Source organism: Schistocerca piceifrons, chromosome 2 (genome assembly GCF_021461385.2).
Source record: "Schistocerca piceifrons isolate TAMUIC-IGC-003096 chromosome 2, iqSchPice1.1, whole genome shotgun sequence".
Classification (NCBI taxonomy): domain Eukaryota; kingdom Metazoa; phylum Arthropoda; class Insecta; order Orthoptera; family Acrididae; genus Schistocerca; species Schistocerca piceifrons.
Window position 1 is genome coordinate 440,258,378 of NC_060139.1, and position 26,088 is coordinate 440,284,465.

Here is a 26,088-nt window from a genome sequence, read left to right on the forward strand (position 1 = left end):
TGACAAAGGGTCTCAGTGCATGATGGACACTATGCACCATGAAAGACGCCCTTCTCCAGCTGGCTCGCTCTTCACGACAATTTTGAAAAATTGAGGACAAAACCTACAGGGGACCATCAAATAAAGGCCGAAACATGCGAGACTCCATTTAGTCACCTCTTACAGCAGGCAGGAGTAACTCGGGCCTATTATAAGCCCTGGACACACAGGGGGGCCTGCAGTTTTCACCCAGATTCAACAGTTCTTTAGTTCTACAGTTGCCTAAAAGTAACACACAGTACAAACCAGTTCTAGTCACTAAACATTCTATGCTGAGTGTCAAACATTATTCAAAGTGATTGTCAAAGTGTTTACTTATTGAGAGACTGGACTTAAACTCTTTCCATAATGAACTTCAGTTAGATTAGTTAGTAATTATCTACTGCATTACATTAGCTTAGGCACAGAAGTTTATATCTGTGCCATGCCTTCAATAGAAGCCAAACAGAGTATATTTTGATGTACATTATTTTAGCAAATTATTGTTATTGTTTCCCATGTGACCTAGTGATTCTACTTTACAGATATTGCTTTGTGAAGAATAAGTAGCTAGCAAGCAAGCAGGCCACTTCCACTTAGGCATGGATATCAGTAACAGGAGGATCACTTCCTGCAACCTTTATGATGTGCACCTACTTTTGGTGAACACAACACAAAATAACTGTAATATGAAGCAACATACATAAATAAAAAGATTTAATATAATTACACTGCATGATTAACTGTCACTCACTGGAATCAGTGACAACTGGCAAGTTTATAGGAGAGTTTGTCTGGAGCAATCTAAGGAGTTAAAACATAAACCTAGCTGTGGGTAGGGAGATAACAGACCAAATTTATCACAGGAATCCTTAGGATGTCTAATTCATCCATGAAGGATATTAATTGGAAAACCCCATTTGATTAGTCATTGAGTAATGTTCCCAATCCTCAAGCACGTTACCAGATAGGATGGAGATAGAGGAGATTCAAGGAGCAGTCTGCTTTGTCATAGGTTTCGTCAGTCGGCATGAGAATGTCACAGAAATTTTCGCCAACTTTCTATAGGATATGCCACAAGAAAGTTGTTATTAATCACATAAAACTTCACTCTCAAATTTGTGAGAGTTCTTGTACCACTGTTGGACCAGAAACATTTTGCTCCTTCCAAAGCATTTTTTGTGTAATGACCAAGGCACAGAACTAGAGAAATTCTGGCATTAACAGAGCAGGAATAGCAGGAGGGTACACCATATACCCCCTCCCCCTACCATTCCCTGTTCAATGACTTGCAAAAAACAGATGTAAAAATAATTATGAAGAAAGTAAGTCACAAAATATATTGTGTGTTAAATCTTTAAACAATATGTCTCCTTCCTTTTCTTTTTAATGTTTATCTTTTCAACTTTGATTTTGTTAACTAGTTGTCATTATTCTTGAATTTTCAAATATTTTGCATTTCTATACAGTACTTGCATCCCTCCAGTTTCATACATTCTTCAGGGCATTTCTGAAACAATAACAACATTTTATCCTCTCCTTCACATTTATTCTTGTGCTGCCTTTTTGTCTCCTTCAGTCACATATTTCATCTTTTTCTGTATCCATTCCACTTCCTTTCCTAATTCTCACTCTCATTATGCTCTGTTCAGTTGTTGTACTCCTATATATGTCATTTCTTTTCCACCATTTTGGCTAATGCTCCTAGTGTACACACTCTCACAATATAGCACTTAAACTGCATTTGTCATCACAAAGTTATCAAAATAATGTTTTCCAATGTACTAATGAAAACTTTTAAGTATTTCCAATTACTCTGGCTAAGACACGTAAATACTGTATGCAACTGATTACTGTTATTTTACAGATTATCATAATTGCTCATGGTATCCAATTATGAAAACAGTCTAGACTCCAAACAATTGGCCTATAGGAAACCTAAAACCTGGATTCAGATGTTGTAGAGAAATGATGCGACATGGTTCTTGTGACAGGAACCTCGATGTTAGTGTTGTGAAACTCAGTTTATGGATCAGCTGTGACTATTTACATATTATTTTTTGACAATGATCGAGTGGATACTTAGAATGCTCTAGCCACATGATACACTGCTTGCAGGTAATGAATAATCTAGAGTAACAGTTTAATTTGTTCATCTGTTGTTTATGTGTATAGCTGAAATATCTCTGGAATGACTAAACAAATAAATAAGTGAATAAATAAATAAAATGTTGTATCACAGTGATCATGAACAAAATGAATGTGTTACATTTACTATTTGTTGCATCTCTGTGAGCTATTTTAGAAAATACATCCATGTGTACGTAACTAATTCATTTTCTAAATAAAGTTACGTTACAGCAGTTTATTAACTGAAGTCCCATTCATACTGGTAACATATAACTAATAATGTAAAGTTATGAACTGTAGCAACTATGTATTAAAACTTTTGAAGGCGCAATGTACTGCAGGGCTGAGAAGTGAATGGAGAATAAAAAAAATATGTAAAATGCCCTCCCCATGGGAGCCACCCAGCTGCAGAAAAGGTCATCTGGCAGGATGGCCATTGCCAGGAGTCCTGATGCCCCAGGGTGATGGGGATCTACTTCTTGGCATATGTGGGGAGTTAATGGAGAAGGCATCAGCAGAGCAATCCCTGTGTGGTCAGGGGGCTACAACCAACATGATATATGGCGGCCCCACTACAACGGACTGGCTACCGTGCTGGATATCAGGTGCAAATGAGCTAAGAAGTCCATTATCGTTGACAGTGCAAAAAGCAATGCTGCACAGAGGATGGAGGAAAACACTCCCAGGAGGGTGACTTCGACCAACAGATGGAGAATGAGCGGAAGTGCAGATCCACATTGACAAAGGGTCTCAGTGCATGATGGACACTATGCACCATGAAAGACGCCCTTCTCCAGCTGGCTCGCTCTTCACGACAATTTTGAAAAATTGAGGACAAAACCTACAGGGGACCATCAAATAAAGGCCGAAACATGCGAGACTCCATTTAGTCACCTCTTACAGCAGGCAGGAGTAACTCGGGCCTATTATAAGCCCTGGACACACAGGGGGGCCTGCAGTTTTCACCCAGATTCAACAGTTCTTTAGTTCTACAGTTGCCTAAAAGTAACACACAGTACAAACCAGTTCTAGTCACTAAACATTCTATGCTGAGTGTCAAACATTATTCAAAGTGATTGTCAAAGTGTTTACTTATTGAGAGACTGGACTTAAACTCTTTCCATAATGAACTTCAGTTAGATTAGTTAGTAATTATCTACTGCATTACATTAGCTTAGGCACAGAAGTTTATATCTGTGCCATGCCTTCAATAGAAGCCAAACAGAGTATATTTTGATGTACATTATTTTAGCAAATTATTGTTATTGTTTCCCATGTGACCTAGTGATTCTACTTTACAGATATTGCTTTGTGAAGAATAAGTAGCTAGCAAGCAAGCAGGCCACTTCCACTTAGGCATGGATATCAGTAACAGGAGGATCACTTCCTGCAACCTTTATGATGTGCACCTACTTTTGGTGAACACAACACAAAATAACTGTAATATGAAGCAACATACATAAATAAAAAGATTTAATATAATTACACTGCATGATTAACTATCACTCACTGGAATCAGTGACAACTGGCAAGTTTATAGGAGAGTTTGTCTGGAGCAATCTAAGGAGTTAAAACATAAACCTAGCTGTGGGTAGGGAGATAACAGACCAAATTTATCACAGGAATCCTTAGGATGTCTAATTCATCCATGAAGGATATTAATTGGAAAACCCCATTTGATTAGTCATTGAGTAATGTTCCCAATCCTCAAGCACGTTACCAGATAGGATGGAGATAGAGGAGATTCAAGGAGCAGTCTGCTTTGTCATAGGTTTCGTCAGTCGGCATGAGAATGTCACAGAAATTTTCGCCAACTTTCTATAGGATATGCCACAAGAAAGTTGTTATTAATCACATAAAACTTCACTCTCAAATTTGTGAGAGTTCTTGTACCACTGTTGGACCAGAAACATTTTGCTCCTTCCAAAGCATTTTTTGTGTAATGACCAAGGCACAGAACTAGAGAAATTCTGGCATTAACAGAGCAGGAATAGCAGGAGGGTACACCATATACCCCCTCCCCCTACCATTCCCTGTTCAATGACTTGCAAAAAACAGATGTAAAAATAATTATGAAGAAAGTAAGTCACAAAATATATTGTGTGTTAAATCTTTAAACAATATGTCTCCTTCCTTTTCTTTTTAATGTTTATCTTTTCAACTTTGATTTTGTTAACTAGTTGTCATTATTCTTGAATTTTCAAATATTTTGCATTTCTATACAGTACTTGCATCCCTCCAGTTTCATACATTCTTCAGGGCATTTCTGAAACAATAACAACATTTTATCCTCTCCTTCACATTTATTCTTGTGCTGCCTTTTTGTCTCCTTCAGTCACATATTTCATCTTTTTCTGTATCCATTCCACTTCCTTTCCTAATTCTCACTCTCATTATGCTCTGTTCAGTTGTTGTACTCCTATATATGTCATTTCTTTTCCACCATTTTGGCTAATGCTCCTAGTGTACACACTCTCACAATATAGCACTTAAACTGCATTTGTCATCACAAAGTTATCAAAATAATGTTTTCCAATGTACTAATGAAAACTTTTAAGTATTTCCAATTACTCTGGCTAAGACACGTAAATACTGTATGCAACTGATTACTGTTATTTTACAGATTATCATAATTGCTCATGGTATCCAATTATGAAAACAGTCTAGACTCCAAACAATTGGCCTATAGGAAACCTAAAACCTGGATTCAGATGTTGTAGAGAAATGATGCGACATGGTTCTTGTGACAGGAACCTCGATGTTAGTGTTGTGAAACTCAGTTTATGGATCAGCTGTGACTATTTACATATTATTTTTTGACAATGATCGAGTGGATACTTAGAATGCTCTAGCCACATGATACACTGCTTGCAGGTAATGAATAATCTAGAGTAACAGTTTAATTTGTTCATCTGTTGTTTATGTGTATAGCTGAAATATCTCTGGAATGACTAAACAAATAAATAAGTGAATAAATAAATAAAATGTTGTATCACAGTGATCATGAACAAAATGAATGTGTTACATTTACTATTTGTTGCATCTCTGTGAGCTATTTTAGAAAATACATCCATGTGTACGTAACTAATTCATTTTCTAAATAAAGTTACGTTACAGCAGTTTATTAACTGAAGTCCCATTCATACTGGTAACATATAACTAATAATGTAAAGTTATGAACTGTAGCAACTATGTATTAAAACTTTTGAAGGCGCAATGTACTGCAGGGCTGAGAAGTGAATGGAGAATAAAAAAAATATGTAAAATGAAATCTTACAGATCTACTCCAACTGAAAAGGCTCCAAGCCATTCAAGTACATCACAATACTCTGACGATTCTTCTTCTTTTCTTGCTGTCACAGGAGGTACAGGAACATTGTAGCTAATTCGTTTTGAAAAATGTGGATGACACTGGTGTACATTATATCCCTTGTCATCAAAGTAGGCAGCCACTGAAGATGGACAGATATTTTCCACTGAAAAGAACATATAGATGACAGATGAATTTGTATAATTTTAAGTAATAGTGCTTTTTATTTCCAAAAATACTACAACAGTGATGAAGCATTAAGAAATACACTGCCAAAAGATGTCAGCATTGTGATGGGTTGAAACTAACTATTGTAGATTACCAATGTGATGATGTCACTGCAGATGAGAACTACTGCACTTAGAGCTACTGATGCTCGACTTTTGTTTGTTCCCAACAGTAACATTTCTAATAAGAGTAAAAGGATATTGTGATTGATAACTTATTTCTAAATCTGTTTTCTATGGAACAGATGTGAGCCTCATTACAGTTTAGTATTATGCCAAATAATACTACCCCACAGAGAAATGGCAGCAAAACAAGTAACATCTCATACACTCAGCATACATTCCTGGGAGCCTCATTCAGTGTGTTGAGGAAGCTATTCTGCTTGCCACTGAGGAAACATGGTGCAGCCAGCTACATTTTGCGGTGCACACTGAAACAACACGATACCATTCAACTGGTCTTTGAGGTATCCTTGGATCATTCCAGCAACGGCAGAAAGGTTTGAGAAGATGAGTTTTCACGATAGAATATCAACAAACCTCACAATCTGCAGAATTTTCCCCAGAACATATCACATCAACAGGTTCTGAGTACAGAAGAATATTAGCCCATCCAGTTAGCCATGCGATCTAACACACTGCTTTCTGGGTGGGAAGGTGCCAGTCCCCGGTACAAATCTGTCTGGCGGATTAGTGCCGAGGTCCGGTGTGCTGGCCAGTCTGTGGATGGTTTTTAATGTGATTTTCAATCTGCCTCGGTGAATGCGGGCTGGTTCCTCTTATTCCGCCTCAGTTGCACTACATTGGCAATTGCTGTGCAAACACTTTCTCCATGTACACATACACCATCATTACTCTACCATGCAAACATTGGGGTTACACTCGTCTGGTGTGAGACATTCCCGGGGGTCCATTGGCGGACGAACCACAAAATAGCCCTGAGTTCGATGTGAGCAATGGTGGAGTCAGTGGAATGCTGCAGCATGTTGTGTACCACTGCGGGCTACGGCGGGGACAGAGCCTCTCCATCTTTTCTAGGTCCCCAGTTACATACAATACAGTACAATACAAATACAGAAGAATATTTGAACAAGGAGCTTCTGAGGTTCTCAGACATGCTAGGCTGCAACTTCCTAAATTTCCTCTGTACTGTTGGGAATTATAGGGGCCACCTAAATAGCTCAGGGGTACACAACACATCAAAGGTGACTGACTGTGTTTTGAGCATACACAAAGCTATTTTAAACCAGGTGATTCTTTATCCATTTCAAATAATGAAGGTTGTAGAAGAAATCTCAAAGTATTAGCATAAAAGAAAAGAAATGACCTCCATAAAACTAGCATGAGACTGTTACAATTCTTGTGATCAACTGTGAATGCATTCACAACAAAGTCGCAAAGTTTGCAGCAACCCTTAACAGCAGTGGAGCTCACATAACACTAGCTACATAAAGCTGGGTTAAACCCAGAATTGATAGCAGTGAGATTTTTGGGATAAAACTAAATCCATATCGAAAGGATAAGATTTGAGAAACTGAGGTGGCACATTTGACATAGTAGAAAAGAATTCAAATTCTCTAAGATACAAATTGAAACTGCATGCTATATTGTTTGGACAAGACACAGTCTAAAGCATGGGCATAAACTTATAATCGGATCCTTCAATCAGTCCCCAGAACCACACCTAGTTGTAACCAATAACAATAGAAAAAACCTTATCTGACTAAAACATATGTTCCTCAATTATATGATCATCACTGGAAGAGACCTTAATCCTCAACCAATTGATTGGGATGATTACAATTTTGTAAATGGAGGACATGACAAGACATTCGAAAAAGTAATTCTAAATACCTTCTCTGAAAACTACTTGGAGCAGACTGTTGTAAGGTCCATTTATGATGGTAATACACAGGTGTGCAAAACTTCTCAAGGACAAAAGCAACCTTCACATGTTGTGTCACTGTCAAGTAGCTTGATGAGATTTGGACTGAACAGAAAGTGCTGCTACAGAATGTAGAGAAGGTAACTGAAAGAAACACAATGAGATAAACAGAAATGACACTTTTATTCAAAGGAAACAATTACACTGAAATCGTCATGAGTTATGATAGGCCTCTGGACATAACAAAAAGGTGGACACTGTTCTTAATAGGGTGTATGATCATGAAGGACAGCAAAGTATGCTCTGCAATGTGCTCCCATGATAGCCACAAGGTTGGTAAGAAGTTCTTGTGCTAGGGGGTTCCATTCTTCCATCAGGGCTGTTGACAGCTGCTGGATAATATTGGGGGCATGTGGACATGCTACAATATGACTCCCCAACACCAACACGCATCCCACACGTGCTCAATGGGATTTAAGTCAGGAGAATGGACAGGCCAGTCCATTAGCCAAATATCCTCTCATTCCAAGACAGCCTCTTCCTGCACTGTACAATGTGGTCATGCATTGTCATCCATAAAAATAAAACCAGGACCAAATGCAACAGTGGAAAGATGCACATGGGGAACAAGTACAGTGACACAATAATGTTGACTGGTGAGGGTACTGTGTTCAAAGATTTGGAAGTCAGTATGCCAATGCAACAAAATGCTCTCCACATCATAACTCCTGGACCAACAAAACCATCATTTTCAACGATGTTTCTGAGTGTATTATGTGTTCCCACCTCTCACCATATGAGGTCATGTCCAGAATCAAGACTCAGACTGAATCTGCTCTTATAAGAGAAGATTGCACAATCCGAAACCACATTGGTTCTATGTTCTTGACACCATTGCAAAATTTTTAGTCGATATCTGGGTGTCAATGGAACACAACATACTGATCAATGGGCAAACAGACAACCTCCATGCAGTTGACGTGCCACTGTGGAGTGAGAGACTGTGTCTGTTGCAGTTCTGTTAAAAGTGGTTGCAACTGCATTTGCTATTTGACATGGGTCCCTTCTTGTCAGTTGTACAGTACAGTGGTCATCTGCTGCTGTAGCTGACTACAGTCGACCACCTGCTCTCATTCAAGCAGCATGGCCTGTGGTTTGGAATGCTCCCCATGCATGTGAAACAGAGCAAAGAGCAATACCAAATTCCTAAGCTACAGTCATCATACTTCATCCTCCTTCCAGTTTCCAAATGATTATTATCCATGTGAAGTCATTCAAATGCTGTCTCTGGGCCACGTTATAATGCAGAACACCAGCACACTCCACCATAGCTGCTCGCTGATTGACAGATGCTATCTATTTCATTTCTTTCAACTGTCTTGTTTTGTGGTGCCAGTCCCATTTGGCACTACAGTCATGCTGACCTCACACCATGTGACATCCAGCTACATGTGCGTGACTGGGGGAGACCTCTGGTAACATGCTCCCACACTTTCATCCATCTCCACTGAGTTGTTAATATGTCATGTTACATTACCTATCTTGTACTTTAGTTTTGCAGAGAAATGTAGATCAGATCCAATAGCAACAAATAGATCTGACCTCCTTAATAAATAATATCAACGTGTATAAGGTAGTTGTAGCAACAATGGTTAATAAAGTATATAGGGCAACTAAAACATGCAGAAAGATATATGTGTTCAGTAAATAGTACTGTGCTCAGTAAACTAGATAATGAAGCAGTAGTGACATAGCCCCCCCAGGAGGCACTTGGAAAATTTACTGTGGTTCAAGTTTTGAAAATTACTTGACAAAACAATACACACACATGCACATAGTTGAACAGTTTGTGATGAAAGGGAACCTCCATGGTATACAGGATCAGTAAAAGAACTTAGAGAAATGGTGTCTACTGCATAAAATGTGTAAAACAAATGAGAAGGATGCTGAATGAAACGCGCTGGGCTCTCAAATGTGTGAAGCATTCCCTTATTACCATACTGGAGAGTTTGTTCAAGCAGCAAATCCTTGGTAGTTCTGGCAGTTTACAAATTGATTTCTCTATGCACGTGTGTTACAAAGTATAGAATTTTAGCACTGCTTGAACACTGTGTTTTTGTGACATTTGAGATGTACTGTGAATTGTCTAAGTTCTTCATTTGTTCTCCATACACAAGGGGTGGCAATCACTAATGGGTGGAAACATGTAGCAAATCTCACTTCTGTACACATAAGTCAGTGTTTCAAAAAGGTTTTGTTTTTCATTACGACTGACTAGGAAAGAGTGACAAAAAGATCCAACTCATTACATCTTTAATTAGAAACTGGAAAAAAAAAAAAAAAAAAAAAAAAAAAAAAAAAAAAAAAAAAAAAAAAAGATTTGATGCCTGCAACCAGAAACAAACAATTTTAGTGATACTGTATGAAGCAATCTGACATTTTCTCAGATCTTCAGATGGTGTTGGTTGTATTTGATATACAGCATCCTCATTTCTGCTATACTTTATTTGAACAAGTTATCTTTTACATTAAACAATGGAAAATCTGGTCTGAATGTAATAATATTATGCAAAAAGGTTAGTTGCTACTCAACATACAGCAGAGATGCTGAATTGCAGATAAGCACAACAAACAGACTATGAGAAAGTGAGCTTTTGGTCAACAAGGCTTTCATTGGAAAAACACACACACACACACACACACACACACACATTACCACAGTGTCTGGCTGCTGAGACTGTCAGGAGCAGCACCTGATCAGAAATGCAATTGGATGGTGGAGGTAAAGAGGAGGCTGGGGCACGGAGAGGGAGGAATAGCAGGGTAGGAGTGGGGTACAGTAAAGTGCCACTTGTGGGTGTGTACAGGGATGAGAAGGAGAGAGAGTAGGGCAGCTATGTGCAGTCGGGAGGCTACATGGAGGGGGGGGGGGGAGGGAGAGGTAGTGGTAAAGGAGAGAGTAAGTACATCCCAACTGCACCTGGCTGTACTACCCTCTCCACCTCAGCCCTGTATGTCCCCACAAACGGCACTTTACTGTCCACCACCCCTACCCTACTATCCCCCCCCCCCCCCCTCCTCACCCTAGCCTTCTCCTTACCGCCACCACCCGGTTGCCTTGCCTCTCCCATCATGTGTTGCTATCATAGTTGGGCCTCAACAGCCAGAGACCAGAAACTGGTCACGCATGGGTGAGTTGCATGCATATGTGTGTGTGTGTGTGTGTGTGTGTGTGTGCGTGTGTGTGTGTGCGTGTGTATGTGTGTGTGTGTGTGTGTGTGCGTGCGTGTGTGTGTGTTTTGTTTATTTCCGACATAGGCCTTGTTGGCCGAAAGTTCACTTTCTGACAGTCTTTCTGTTGTGTCTATCTGTGACTCAGCATCTCGACTATAAGCTGAGTAGCAACTATCCTTTTCAAAATATTGTTATCTCTCATTAATATGACAGCATATTCCATATTCAGGTATTGTTGTCTTGAAACTTTCACAAATATTAACTCCGGAATGTAGTTGCAAAGTGAGGGTATAATCCACACTGCTTTTCAAAATATAATCACATGTGAAGCACAGAGTTTACAAACAATATGAAAATCTGTTACAATAATTTCTATTATTATTTCTATTTTTCTCAGACCTTAGGTCTGGTTAAAAATGGAAAGTGACGCGGACCTTCATCAAGCGTGACTTCCTTTTAACTGTACGGTATATGTTACACTGTATTTAGGAACTTTCGGGTAATTGAACATGTATCAATAATTACAGATTTCTGTAGTTGCATATATAAGTTTGGATGTAGCTGTATTGCATTGATGTACTGGTGGATATTGTGTGGTATGACTCCTGTAGTTGATAGTATAATTGGTATAATGTCAACTTTATCCTGATGCCACATGTCCTTGACTTCCTCAGCCAGTTGGATGTATTTTTCAATTTTTTCTCCTGTTTTCTTTTGTATATTTGTTGTATTGGGTATGGATATATCAATTAGTTGTGTTAATTTCTTCTTTTTATTGGTGAGTATGATGTCAGGTTTGTTATGTGGTGTTGTTTTATCTGTTATAATGGTTCTGTTCCAGTATAATTTGTATTCATTGTTCTCCAGTACATTTTGTGGTGCATACTTGTATGTGGGAACATGTTGTTTTATAAGTTTATGTTGTAAGGCAAGCTGTTGATGTATTATTTTTGCTACATTGTCAAGTCTTCTGGGGTATTCTGTATTTGCTAGTAACGTACATCTGCTTGTGATGTGCTCTACTGTTTCTATTTGTTTTTTGCAAAGTCTGCATTCATCTGTTGTGGTATTGGGATCTTTAATAATATGCTTGCTGTAATTTCTGGTGTTTATTGTTTGATCCTGTATTGCAATCATGAATCCTTCCATCTCACTGTATATATTGCCTTTTCTTAGCTATGTGTTGGTTGCGTCTTGATCGATGTGTGGCTGTGTTAGATGATACGGGTGCTTGCCATGTAGTGTTTTCTTTTTCCAATTTACTTTCTTCATATCTGTTGGTGTTATGTGAACTAAAGGGTTGTAGAACTGGTTATGAAATCGCAATGGTGTAGCCGATGTATTTATATGAGTGATTGCTTTGTGTATTTTGCTAGTTTCTGCTGGTTCTGGAAATAATTTTCTTAAATTGTCTACCTGTCCATAATGTAGGTTTTTTATGTCGATAAATCCCCTTCATCCTTCCTTTCTGGTTAATGTGAATCTTTCAGTTGCTGAATGTATGTGATGTATTCTATATTTGTGGCATTGTGATCGTGTAAGTGTATTGAGTACTTCTAGGTCTGTGTTACTCCACTTCACTACTCCAAATGAGTAGGTCAATATTGGTATAGCATAAGTATTTATAGCTTTTGTCTTCTTTCTTGCTGTCAATTCTGTTTTCAGTATGTTTGTTAGTCTTTGTCTATATTTTTCTTTTAGTTCTTCTTTAATATTTGTATTATCTATTCCTATTTTTTGTCTGTATCCTAGATATTTATAGGCATCTGTTTTTTCCATCGCTTCTATGCAGTCGTTGTGGTTATCCAATATGTAATCTTCCTGTTTAGTGTGTTTTCCCTTGACTATGCTATTTTTCTTACATTTGTCCGTTCCAAAAGCCATATTTATATCATTGCTGAATACTTCTGTTATCTTTAGTAATTGGTTGAGTTGTTGATTTGCTGCTGCCCGTAGTTTTAGATCATCCATGTATAGCAAATGTGTGATTTTTTGTGGGTATGTTCCAGTAATATTGTATCCATAATTTGTATTATTTAGCATGTTGGATAGTGGGTTCAGAGCAAGGCAGAACCAGAAAGGACTTAATGAGTCTCTTTGGTATATTCCACGCTTAATCTGTATTGGCTGTGATGTGATACACTCCTGGAAATGGAAAAAAGAACACATTGACACCGGTGTGTCAGACCCACCATACTTGCTCCGGACACTGCGAGAGGGCTGTACAAGCAATGATCACACGCACGGCACAGCGGACACACCAGGAACCGCGGTGTTGGCCGTCGAATGGCGCTAGTTGCGCAGCATTTGTGCACCGCCGCCGTCAGTGTCAGCCAGTTTGCCGTGGCATACGGAGCTCCATCGCAGTCTTTAACACTGGTAGCATGCCGCGACAGCGTGGACGTGAACCGTATGTGCAGTTGACGGACTCTGAGCGAGGGCGTATAGTGGGCATGCGGGAGGCCGGGTGGACGTACCGCCGAATTGCTCAACACGTGGGGCGTGAGGTCTCCACAGTACATCGATGTTGTCGCCAGTGGTCGGCGGAAGGTGCACGTGCCCGTCGACCTGGGACCGGACCGCAGCGACGCACGGATGCACGCCAAGACCGTAGGATCCTACGCAGTGCCGTAGGGGACCGCACCGCCACTTCCCAGCAAATTAGGGACACTGTTGCTCCTGGGGTATCGGCGAGGACCATTCGCAACCGTCTCCATGAAGCTGGGCTACGGTCCCGCACACCGTTAGGCCGTCTTCCGCTCACGCCCCAACATCGTGCAGCCCGCCTCCAGTGGTGTCGCGACAGGCGTGAATGGAGGGACGAATGGAGACGTGTCGTCTTCAGCGATGAGAGTCGCTTCTGCCTTGGTGCCAATGATGGTCGTATGCGTGTTTGGCGCCGTGCAGGTGAGCGCCACAATCAGGACTGCATACGACCGAGGCACACAGGGCCAACACCCGGCATCATGGTGTGGGGAGCGATCTCCTACACTGGCCGTACACCACTGGTGATCGTCGAGGGGACACTGAATAGTGCACGGTACATCCAAACCGTCATCGAACCCATCGTTCTACCATTCCTAGACCGGCAAGGGAACTTGCTGTTCCAACAGGACAATGCACGTCCGCATGTATCCCGTGCCACACAACGTGCTCTAGAAGGTGTAAGTCAACTACCCTGGCCAGCAAGATCTCCGGATCTGTCCCCCATTGAGCATGTTTGGGACTGGATGAAGCGTCGTCTCACGCGGTCTACACGTCCAGCACGAACGCTGGTCCAACTGAGGCGCCAGGTGGAAATGGCATGGCAAGCCGTTCCACAGGACTACATCCAGCATCTCTACGATCGTCTCCATGGGAGAATAGCAGCCTGCATTGCTGCGAAAGGTGGATATACACTGTACTAGTGCCGACATTGTGCATGCTCTGTTGCCTGTGCCTATATGCCTGTGGTTCTGTCAGTGTGATCATGTGATGTATCTGACCCCAGGAATGTGTCAATAAAGTTTCCCCTTCCTGGGACAATGAATTCACGGTGTTCTTATTTCAATTTCCAGGAGTGTATTATTTGAATTTGTTTGGATATTAAGTGTGGTTTTCCAATTTTTCATTACTATGTTTAGGAACTGTATCAATTTAGGATCTACTTTGTATATTTCCAATATTTGTAGTAACCATGAGTGGGGTACACTATCAAAAGCTTTTTGGTAATCAATGTATGCGTGGTGTAGCGACCTTTGTTTAGTTTTAGCTTGATATGTCACCTCTGCATCTATTATCAGTTGCTCTTTACATCCTTGTGCTCCTTTGCAACAGCCTTTTTGTTCTTCATTTATAATTTTGTTCTGTGTTGTATGTGTCATTAATTTCTGTGTAATGACTGAAGTTAATATTTTGTATATTGTTGGTAGGCATGTTATGGGGCGATATTTAGCTGGGTTTGCTGTGTCTGCTTGATCTTTAGGTTTCAGATAAGTTATTCCATGTGTAAGTGTATCAGGGAATGTGTATGGGTCTGCAATGTAACTGTTAAATAATGTAGTTAGATGTGAATGTGTTTAGCCAGAAATTTGCTATTTTATCTTTTCCAGGGGCTTTCCAGTTGTGAGTAGAATTAATTGCTTGGGTGACTTCATGTTGCAAAATTATCACTTCAGGCATTTGTGGTATCACCCTGTACGTATCTGTTTCTGCTTGTATCCACCGTGCTTGCATGTTATGTTGTATCGGGTTTGACCATATGTTGCTCCAGAAGTGTTCCATGTCTGTTATGTTTGGTGGATTGTCTATTTTAATGTGTGTGTTATCTATTGTCTGGTAAAATTTCTTTTGGTTTGTGTTGAATGTTTGGTTTTGTTTCCTTCTATTTTCACTTTTTTTGTATCTTCTAAGTCGTTTGACCAATGCTTGTAATTTCTGCTTCTTTTCGTCTAATTGATCTATCGCTTCTTGCTGAGAGATTTTACCTAACCTTTTTTGTTTTTTTTTCTGACACTTCATTTCTTATAAATTGTGTTAGCTGTCCGATGTCTTTTCTCAGTCTTTCTATTCTGATCTGTAGCCTGTGTTGCCATGCTGGTTTTGTGGGTTTCTTCTGTGTGTTGGTTGGTTCTGATCTCTGCCTAGTGTGTATATTTAGTGTAGTGAGTGCTCCTATATAAACCAGTAGTTGTAACTCTTCCATAGTTGTGTTTTCATTTATTTTGTTGTGTATGATTGTGTTGATAGTTTTTATTGTTGTTTCGACTTGTGGGTTATTTGGCGGTCTATGCAAGAATGGTCTAATGTTTGTATTTGTGTCTTTGTATTCTATATATGTCAGCTGAAATGTTTCTTCTATATCTAACATGTGTGTCACTTCATGTTCTATTTCTGCTTGTTCTGGTGGCTGTCTTAAGATTTCGTTTTCCTCTGACTGTTTAATTGATGCGTGTTGTTCTTTGTTTGTTTGCCCTGGGATCTTTGGGTCCATTACTGTATTTTCTTCTTCTTCTGATTGCACATTATTTTGTTCCAGTATTTGTTGTACTTGTTGTTTGATGTTTTCTAATTCTGACTGGGGTATCCTGTTATTTTTGATTATTACACGGATCTGATCAGCTAGTCGTTGTTCTGTTAAAAATTTTAATTCTGGGTATCTGGTAATAAATGTTGTGTATACTTGTGATCTGTATCCAGTTGTGTTGGTTCCTAGGTTTGTTGCTTGGTAATAACAGAACATGGGGTGTCGATTAACTTCATCTGACCATCTCATCCTCTGTCTTTGTTTTCCTTCTGGGGTGGTTGCAGGAAGCATATCCTGCAAAACACCTCTATTTGGATTTAAATAATTTTCCAGTTGGCTAGCAGTGTCGTTACCATTGTGGGCGGGCATAGGGTTCAAGCATCGTCCCCGACCATGACGGCGCTTGTCCGAGGCTTCTTTAGTTCTGTCCTGAACCAACTAATCACACTAAAAGGGGGGGGTTAGCCCTATTAGTGGTTTGTTCTTTTCGTCGCCTTTTATGACTGGCAGAACATACCGGAGGCCTATTCTTTATTATTATTATTATTATTATTATTATTATTATTAGTGTAAAACTGACAAAGAGTGTGATTGATCTAAATTGATGTCGCACATTTCACGGAGTTTTATTTCAGCCAAAGCAGCTTGGTCACCACCCAAGATTATCTTCTAGAGAAATATTAACAATCTTCCATTTGTCATGACTATTTAGTGTTTGGTTAACAGCAGTATTATTTATCTTTTGCAAATTAGTCCAGAAACTTATTAAATATTTGAATAAGAACAAATGAATGAAGAAAGGACATTCATAAGAAAATATTTGTTGATGATAAAATTTTGGTATTTTCATTCATTATTAGTATTACTTTGTAGACATTACCTACTCACTGTTTACACACACATCTGTTTTAATATTGGGGCTGATTTTAATAGGTACCTGCATACAACGTTCGGTTTGAACCAAACTAAAAGAAATTTTAATTTGTTAGGCAGGTAGGTTAGAAAATTTAAAAAGGGAAATGGATAGGTTAAAGTTAGGTATAGTGGGAATTAGTGAATTTCGGTGGCAGGAGGAACAAGACTTTTGGTCAGGCAAATACAGGGTTATAAATACAAAATCAAATAGGGGTAATGCAGGAGTAGGTTTAATAATGAATAAAAAAATAGGAGTGCGGATAAACTACTGCATACAGCATAGTGAACGCCTTATTGTGGCCAAGATAGACACAAAGCCCATGTCTACTACAGTAGTACAAGTTTATATGCCAACTAGCTCTGCAGATGATGAAGAAATTGAAGAAATGTATGATGAAATAAAAGAAATTATTCAGGTAGTGAAGGGAGACAAAAATTTAATAGTCATGGGTGACTGGGATTCGGTAGTAGGAAAAGGGAGAGAAGGAAACATAGTAGGTGAATATGGATTGGGGCTAAGAAATGAAAGAGGAAGACGCCTGTTAGAATTTTGCACAGAACACAACTTAATCATAGCTAACACTTGGTTCAAGAATCATAAAAGAAGGTTGTATACATGGAAGAAGCCTGGGGATACTGACAGGTTTCTGATAGATTATATAATGGTGAGACAGAGATTTAGGAACCAGGTTTTAAATTGTAAGACATTTCCAGGGGCAGATGTGGACTCTGACCACAATCTATTGGTTATGAACTGTAGATTAAAACTGAAGAAACTCCAAAAAGGTTGGAATTTAAGGAAATGGGACCTGGATAAACAGACAAAACCAGAGGTTGTACAGAGTTTCAGGGAGAGCATAAGGGAACAATTGACAGGAATGGGGGAAAGAAATACAGTAGAAGGAGAATGGGCAGCTTCGAGAGATGAAGTAGTGAAGGCAGCAGAGGATCAAGTAGGTAAAAAGACGAGGGCTAGTAGAAATCCTTGTGTAACAGAAGAAATATTGAATTTAATTGATGAAAGGAGAAAATATAAAAACGCAGTAAATGAAGCAGGCAAAAAGGAATACAAACGTCTCAAAAATTAGATTGACAGGAAGTGTAAAATGGCTATGCAGGGATGGCTAGAGGACAAATGTAAGGGTGTAGAGGGTTATCTCACTAGGGTTAAGATAGATACTTCCTACAGGAAAATTAAAGAGACCTTTGGAGAAAAGAAACCCACTTCTATGAATATCAAGAGCTCAGATGGAAACCCAGTTCTAAGCAAAGAAGGGAAAGCAGAAAGGTGGAAGGAGTATATAGAGGGTCTATACAAGGGTGATGTACTTGAGGACAATATTATGGAAATGGAAGAGGATTTAGATGAAGATGAAATGGGAGATACGATACTGCGTGAAGAGTTTGATAGAGCACTGAAAGACCTGAGTCGAAACAAGGCCACGGGAGTCGACAACATTCTATCAGAACTCCTGACGGCCTTGGGAGAGCCAGTCCTGACAAAACTCTACCATCTGGTGAGCAAGATGTATGAGTCAGGCTAAATACCCTCAGACTTCAAGAAGAATATAATAATTCCAATCCCAAAGAAAGCAGGTGTTGACAGGTGTGAAAATTAACGAACAATCAGTTTAATAAGTCACGGATGCAAAATACTAATGCGAATTCTTTACAGACGAATGGAAAAACTGGTAGAAGCCAACCTCGGCGAAGATCAGTTTGGATTTCGTAGAAATATTGGAACACGTGAGGCAATACTGACCCTACGACTTATCTCCTGTAAAGTTTGGAAGGTAGGAGACGAAATACTGGCAGAAGTAAAGCTGTGAGTACCAGGCGTGAGTCATGCTTCAGTAGCTCAGATGGTAAAGCACTTGCCCGCGAAAGGCAAAGGTCCCGAGCTCGAGTCTCGGTCGGGCACACAGTTTTAATCTGCCAGGAAGTTTCATAATCAGGAGGTATTGAATAGGATTGGGGAGAAGGGAAGTTTGTGGCACAACTTGACTAGAAGAAGGGATCGGTTGGTAGGACATGTTCTGAGGCGTCAAGGGATCACCAATTTGGTATTGGAGGGCAGCATAGAAGGTAAAAATTGTAGAGGGAGACCAAGAGATGAATACACTAAAAAGATACAGAAGGATGTAGGTTGCAGTAGGTACTGGGAGATGAAGAAGCTTGCACAGGATAGAGTAGCATGGAGAGCTGCATCAAACCAGTCTCAGGACTGAAGACCACAACAACAACAACAGCACGAAGTAAAGAGACTATTTTCACAGAACTGTACGTGCATTACATTAACCCTTCTGCACAGGGCACTTCATTACAGAGAACTGCTTAATATAAGATGTCTCACTCTGTGACAACAGTGATTGAAGTCATGGAAAATAGATAAGTAATGATGCCAGGATACAATGACTATGACATTAGAAATAAAAAGTGGAATAAACTGACTAGAAGGAACAATATCATAGAACTTCTAGATATTTACCAAATAAAAATGTGGATTTCTGCAGCTTATCACTTATAGGTAGCAAAATTATCTAATACTGACCACCAGTGCACTATATTGTTGATAAGTATAAGTTTCACAGGGGCAGAGGATTATCAGTTTAAAAGTATGTAAGTTATTAAATCTTTTAATAATAATTTACTCATTGTAATGGAAGTAGTTTCTACCATCAAGTTGTTTTTTTTTTTTTTCCTCACTTGAATACCAGATCTGAAGATAAATTTAAAATATCGGAATTACTTAAGTTGAAGAACACTCTTCTAGGACAGACTAAGTGACTCACTGTAGATACGTGTAAAGCACAAGATAAAATAGCAGCTTCATGCAAACTGTAAGTTTGGAGCAGCTTGAGAAAAATCTTCAGACATGTTCCATGTTGATCAGTTCAACTGCTGATTGAATAGCATCCTGCTGGTCAGTAACCGTTGGAAATATTCAGCAGCATTGCCTGAATGCCATTTTGACAATGCACATGACTGTTTCGGATTGCTGCTCAAAAAGACTCAGAATCTTACTGAAAGATCTCTCAAAAAATCCAAAGATATTAAGGTCATATATTTAGGCTCATTCATTGTGGCTTGAAAGTTGGCATACAGACATTCATGGATGCCACATGAACTGATATCAAGGATGGCAGAGTAAAAGCAGGAACAAATTAAACAACAAGTGTATTATCACCAGTCACTGTTTATCTATATTCACAACACATTTGAAATGTTTAAATCTCCATCATTAAATGGATTTATACAGTCTAAGAAGAAGAAGAAGAAGAAGAAGAAGAATGCTTCATGGTGGATTTATGTGAATGGGACAGAAAGGACTAGATGTGATGTTCATGTCCAGACAAACAACTGATTACAACTTCAGAAAATTTGGATGATTTATTCAAGAGAAATAGCTTCACAAATTGAAGAATTCAATAATGCAATGATCCACCTCCAACCCATATGCGAGCAGTTATTCGGCTTGGCATTGATTGATACAGTTTTTGGAGTGTCCTCCTAAGTGATATTGCACCAAAACCTATCCAACTGGCATGGCACATTAGACCATCAAAATTGTGAGCTGCTTGGAGGGTCCTATCCATAATGGTCCTAATGTTCTCGATGTCTTACTGGTCAAGGTAGGGTTTGGCAAGCACAAAGACAAGGGGGTAGAAACTCTCGCACTTGAAAACCAAAGGGGTCCTACTAGGTAAAGAAATGGCACACCAGACAATCACTCCTGGTTGTCAAGCCTTATGGAGGACAACAGTCAGATTGGTATCCCAATACTGTCCGCGATGTCTCCAGACATGTCTTTGGGCTGGAATCTCACTGAATGGAGTAACATTGTGTCCTGCTTCGAACTGAGCCCCAATAACTGGGAAATATGAGTCTGGAGAGACCACAGAGAGCGGTGTGATACCAACCTGACAGTCGCCCACAATATGGCCCGACAACCAGGAATGACGGTTTGGGTGCCATTTCTTTTCATAGACTGCAGAACACCTTTGGTAGTCAGCCGTGGCAGCCTTACACTACAGCATTGCATTGACAATACTCTATGCCCCATTTCGTTGCCTTTCATGATAAGTCATCTAGGGCTCACATTTCAGTAAGGTAACACCTGCCTGCATATGGTGAGAGTTTCTACCTCTTGTCTTTGTGCTTGCCAAACCTTACCTTGGCCAGCAAGATTGCTGGATCTTTCCCCAATGGAGAATGTTTGGAGCATCATGGCCAGGGCCCTCAAACCAGTTCAGGGAGTTGATGATTTAAGGCACAAATTGGGCAGAATTTGACATGATATCTCTCAGGAGGGCATCCAACAACTCTCTCAATCAATGTCAAGCTGAATAACTGTTTGCGTAAGGGTCCAGGGTGGGCACCACATTATTGACTTTTTCAATTTATGGTACTTTTTCTCTTGAATATATCATCCAATTGCTCTGAAATAGTAATCTTTTGTTTGTTTGTACATGTGCACCAGATCTACTGATTCCCCCTTTCTTTTTGTTTTTTTGTTGGTTTTAGGGCCCAAAACTGCTATGGTCATTAGCACCCAGTTTGTTGCTTAGGGAAAGGTTAAAAAACTGGAAATCAGCAGAAATGGGAGCGAAACTCAAAAAGTGGGGAAAATAAAAAGCAGAAGGAAAGCTTAGAAAACCACAACAGAAGGGGGGGGGGGTTGTTTTCCCCAAAAAGAGCTTCAAATGACCAACGTCATCTCGCTGACACTAATAAACTCGAGGACGCGATCGGCTGAGCACGTGTCATCTGCTAAGATTGAAGATATATCAGGTGACAGCTGTAGACGGGCGTGTAGCAGAGTAAAATAGGGGCACTCAAGTTAAAGGTGTCTCACCGTCCACAGCTGAGAGCAGTGGGGACAAAGCAGGGGAGGATCGCCACTTAAAAGATGTCGATGACAGTGCCCTATCTGGAGTCTAGTTAAAATTACCTCCTGTCAACGACGAGTTCAGGAGGAAGAGGTCCAAGCACAGGGAAGAGCTTTCATGTTGCAATTTATTATTGGGAAGTGTAGACCAATGTGCGTGCCATAAAAGAGCAACATGATGACATAAAACACGCTGTAGATCAGCAAAGGGAACCATGAGAACAGCAGGCTGAAGTAGAGAGACTGCAGTCTTGGCCACTATATCAGCCACCTCGTTTCCACAGATACCAATGTGTCCTGGGATCCAGAAGAATGCCGCAGAGATGCTCCCCAAGTGGAGCAAGTGCAGGCAGTCCTGAATCCGGTGTACCAGAGGGTGGACAGGGTAAAGAGATTGGAGACTGAGGAGAGACCTGAGCGAATCTGAGCATATAATATACTGTATCCACTGATGGTGACGGATGTATTTGACAGCTTCACAGTAAAAACCAAACACTGGTCAGGAAGCCAAAATCGATTAGGGGTGTCGCGAACAATATAGGCACTCCCAAAACCAAATGATACTTTTGAGCCATCAGTGTAAATAAATGTGGCATCCTTCATTTGTGCTCATAGAGCAACAAATGCCTGATGATAAACGAGAGAAGGGGTACCATCCTTGGGAAGCTGACCAAGGTCATGGAGTAGGCAGGTCTGGGGGCAGAGCCAAGGCAGTGCTGTACCCCAAATTGTCAAGAAAGTTTTAGGAAAGTGGAAAGAAAGAGAACGTAGCAGTTGATGGAAGCGGACTCCCAGTGGTAGAAGAGATGAAGGGCGGCCTGCATACCCTAAATCCAAGACAGATGGCTAGCATAACGACTCAGAAGGACAGCTCACCAATTGGACAGCAGAGGTTCAGCAGTCTCAGCATAAAGGCTTTCCACAGAGGTGGTGTAAAAAGCTCCAGATGCTAAATGCAATCCATGGTGGTGGACAGAGTCGACATGCCGAAGAATAGACAGCCAAGCAGAGGAGTAAACTATGCTTCCATAGTCCAATTTTGAGTGCACTAAGGTGTGATAAGAGGTGGAGAAGGACCACTCTGTCTGCTCCCCAGGAGGTACCATTCAGAACACGGAGGGTGTTGACAGATTTGCAAACAGTGAGCCGAGAGACAGGAAACGTGGGAGGACCAGCACTGTTTTCTGTCAAACATAAGACCCAAGAATTTAGCGATGTCTGTGAATGGAAAGTTGACAGGGCCTAGATGTAGGGAAGGTGGAAGAAACTCCATACGACGCCAAAAACTGACACAAACGGTTTTACTGGGAGAAAAGTGGAAGCTGGTTTCGATGCTCCAAGAGGGGAGATGATCAAGACATCCTTGAAGATGTCGTTCTAGAAGGCTGGTCCATTGAGATCTGCAGTAGATCACAAAACCATCCACAGAGAGGGAGCTCAAGACATCGGGAAGGAGACAATCCATAATTGGATTTATGGTGATGGCAAACAGTACAACACTTAGCACGGAGCCCTGGGGTACCCCGTTTTCCTGGAAGAAAGTACAGGAGAGAGTAGTGTTCACCTGCACACTAGATGTGCACTCTGCCATAAATTTGTGAATAAAAAGGGGCAGCCGACCTCAAAAGCCCCAAGAGGACAGTGTGCGGAGGATGCCTGTTCTCCAACAGGTATCGTATGCTCTCTCCAGATCAAAAAATATTGCCACCACTTGGCATTTCCTGAGAAAATTGTTCATGATATAAAAGTAGAGAGGAACAAGATGGTCAGCTGCAGAACGATGCTTTCGGAAACTGCATTGGGCAGGTGTTAAAAGGCTTCAGGACTCCAGCACTCCAGCCACCAGTCGAAACGGCAATTCACCATACGCTCCAAAACCTTACATACACTACTCGTGAGAGAAATGGGGCGATAGCCAGAGGGGAGATGTTTGTCCTTTCCAGGTTTCGGAACAGAAACGATGATAGCTTCCCGCTGTCTTCTGGGAAAAGTACTGTCGGTCCAAATTCAATTATAAAGGCGAAGGAGGTAATGCAGACTATGATATGATAAATGCAGCAACATTTGGATGTGGATACCATCCGGTCCTGGGGCAGAAGAGCAAGAAAAAGAGATGTGTGTCGGAGTTCCTGCATGGAGAAAACAGTATTATAGCTTTCGCTATTTTGAGAGGAGAAAGCAAGAGGTTGCACTTCCACTGCACATTTATTCAGGAGAAAGTCTGGCGGGTAATTTGAAGAGCTTGAAATCTCAGCAAAGTGTTGACCCAATGAGTTAGAAACTGCGACGGGGTCCACTAAGGTATCATGCGCGGCAGTGAGCCCAGAATCTGGGAGAAACTAGACATGCCAGATAACCGTCGGCTTTGACTCCAAACTTCTGAGGAGGGAGTGAAGGTGTTGTTAGAGCTAGTAAAGAAGTCCCAGCTTGCCTTCTTGCTATCGTGGATGACACGACAGCATCACGCATGTAACTGCTTATAGCGGATACAGTTGGCCAAAGTAGGATGATGGCAGAAAACGCGAAGAGCACGTTGCTGCTCAGGTATTGCGTCACGGCACGCTTTGTTCCACCAAGGAACCGCAGGGCGCCGGGGCAAATCGGAGGTGCGAGGTATTGAATGTTCTGTGGCTGTAAGAATAACTTCTGTAACATGAGTGACCTGATCGTTGACGCTAGGAAAGTGACTGCCATCAAATATCCAATCGGCTTGGGCAAACTTCCAGAGTATTGGGTGTGTAGATGGCAGTTGTGGCTGCAATCAAAGGACACATGGAAAATGGTCACTCGAGTGTGTATCAGCAAGAGCAAACCATTCAAATCACTGAGCTAGCTGAACAGTACCAACCGAAAGGTCCAAATGAGAGAAATTCGTTGTGGAGGCAGACAAAAATGTAGGTTCCCCAGTCTTGTGGCAAACAAGATCCACTTGGTGGAAGACATCAATCAATAGGGAGCCTCATGGACAAGGATGCGGAGATCCCCAAAGCCGGTGGGGGGTGGGAGCTGACCAAGGAGATGAAGGAGATCAGCTCTTGCCATCGGTGTGGACGATGGAATGTATACAGTACAAAGAGGGAAGGTGTATCCAGAAAGGGAAAGACGGGCAGCAACAGCTTGGAAGGAACTGTTTAAGGGGATTGGGTAATGATGGACAGTATCATGGAGAAGAATCGTTAAGTCCCCCATGTGCTGGAGTGCCATCAACAGAGGGGAGATCAAACCAGACTGACTGAAAATGAGGGAAAACAAAGCGATTGTGGGGATGCAGCTTTGTTTCCTGAAGACAAGTAGGATTGTAAGAGGACCGACAATTCATCCCGATTGGCTCTAATGCCACAGATATTCCAATGGATAATTGACATAGGGTGGACAGGAAAGGGAAGAATCTTACCACGGTTGCTCTCAACTCAACGACTGCTGAGAGCCGGTGGCCGACAGCATGGAACGGCATTCAGCCAAAGGCAGAAGATCCTGATCCACAGGTTGTTTGGGAGCAGCTCCTACCACCAGCGATCGGCCGGTTGATTAGCCGCCAGCAGTATACCTCGGTGACATGGATGGCGGCCGAGGGTGGTTACCGCCAGATGGCAATGTAGATGAGACACGCCATGGCGGAGAAGGAGAGGAACTTGGTTTCTTATGAGCCTTCTTGGAAACAGGACGATGAGATGAGGGAGGAATCGATGGTTGTGAAGTCAGGGTACATAAAAAATCTTCACGAGTAGGCTCTTTTTTGGAAGTCCTCGTGTCTGATTTTGGGGCTCGTGATTTAGCAGAAGCCAATGAAGGGTGAGCCATAGAGTGAGCAGGTGATAGTGGGCAGGTTGAAGGGTGATCTTTGTGCTGGCCGATCTGACGACAGTGGCACTAAAGGTGAGATCACAAGTCTGCGTTGCTACCTCCTTAGTAGGCCGAGGAGATGCAAGGACAGTGCTATATTTACCTGCTGGAGGCACAGTGGGCTTTCAATTGGCAAATAACTTATGAGCAGCAAATGTACACACCTTTTCCTTCACTCTGATTTCCTGAATAAGACGTTCATCTTTGAAAATAGGGCAATCTCTAGAGGAAGCAGCGTGGTCACCCATACAGTTGATGCAATGAGGGTATGGAGGTGGACAAGCACCCTCATGGGCAACCTTGCCACACGTAACAAATTTGGCCGGACTGGAACACGACTGGCTAGTATGATTAAACTGCTGACACCAATAGCAACGTGTAGGGTTGGGGATGTAAGGGCGAACTGAAATTATCTCATAGGCTGCTTTAATGTTCGATGGAAGCTGAAATCTGTCAAATGTCAAGAAGATAGTACAGGTTGGAACCAAGTCCTTGTATACCCTTGTCATGACTCTATGTACAGCCATTACGCCATGGTCAGACAGGTAGTTTTGAATTTCCTAGTTGGACAATCCGTCGAGTGAGTGTGTATAAACCACCCCGCATGATGAATTCAAAGTGCAGTGCGCGTCC

General features: G+C 41.1%; 1 protein-coding gene across 2 annotated transcripts in view; it reads right to left on the reverse strand.

Annotated features, from left to right (window-relative positions):
* The window catches only part of LOC124777010 (ribonuclease P protein subunit p40-like), a 250,437-nt gene that overhangs the window by 48,536 nt on the left and 175,813 nt on the right, over positions 1–26,088 (reverse strand). For both annotated transcript variants that reach the window (XM_047252260.1, XM_047252259.1), the window contains one exon: positions 5,426–5,624. In XM_047252260.1, the coding sequence (XP_047108216.1) occupies positions 5,426–5,624 (199 nt within the window). The remainder of the gene's footprint in view (positions 1–5,425; positions 5,625–26,088) is intronic.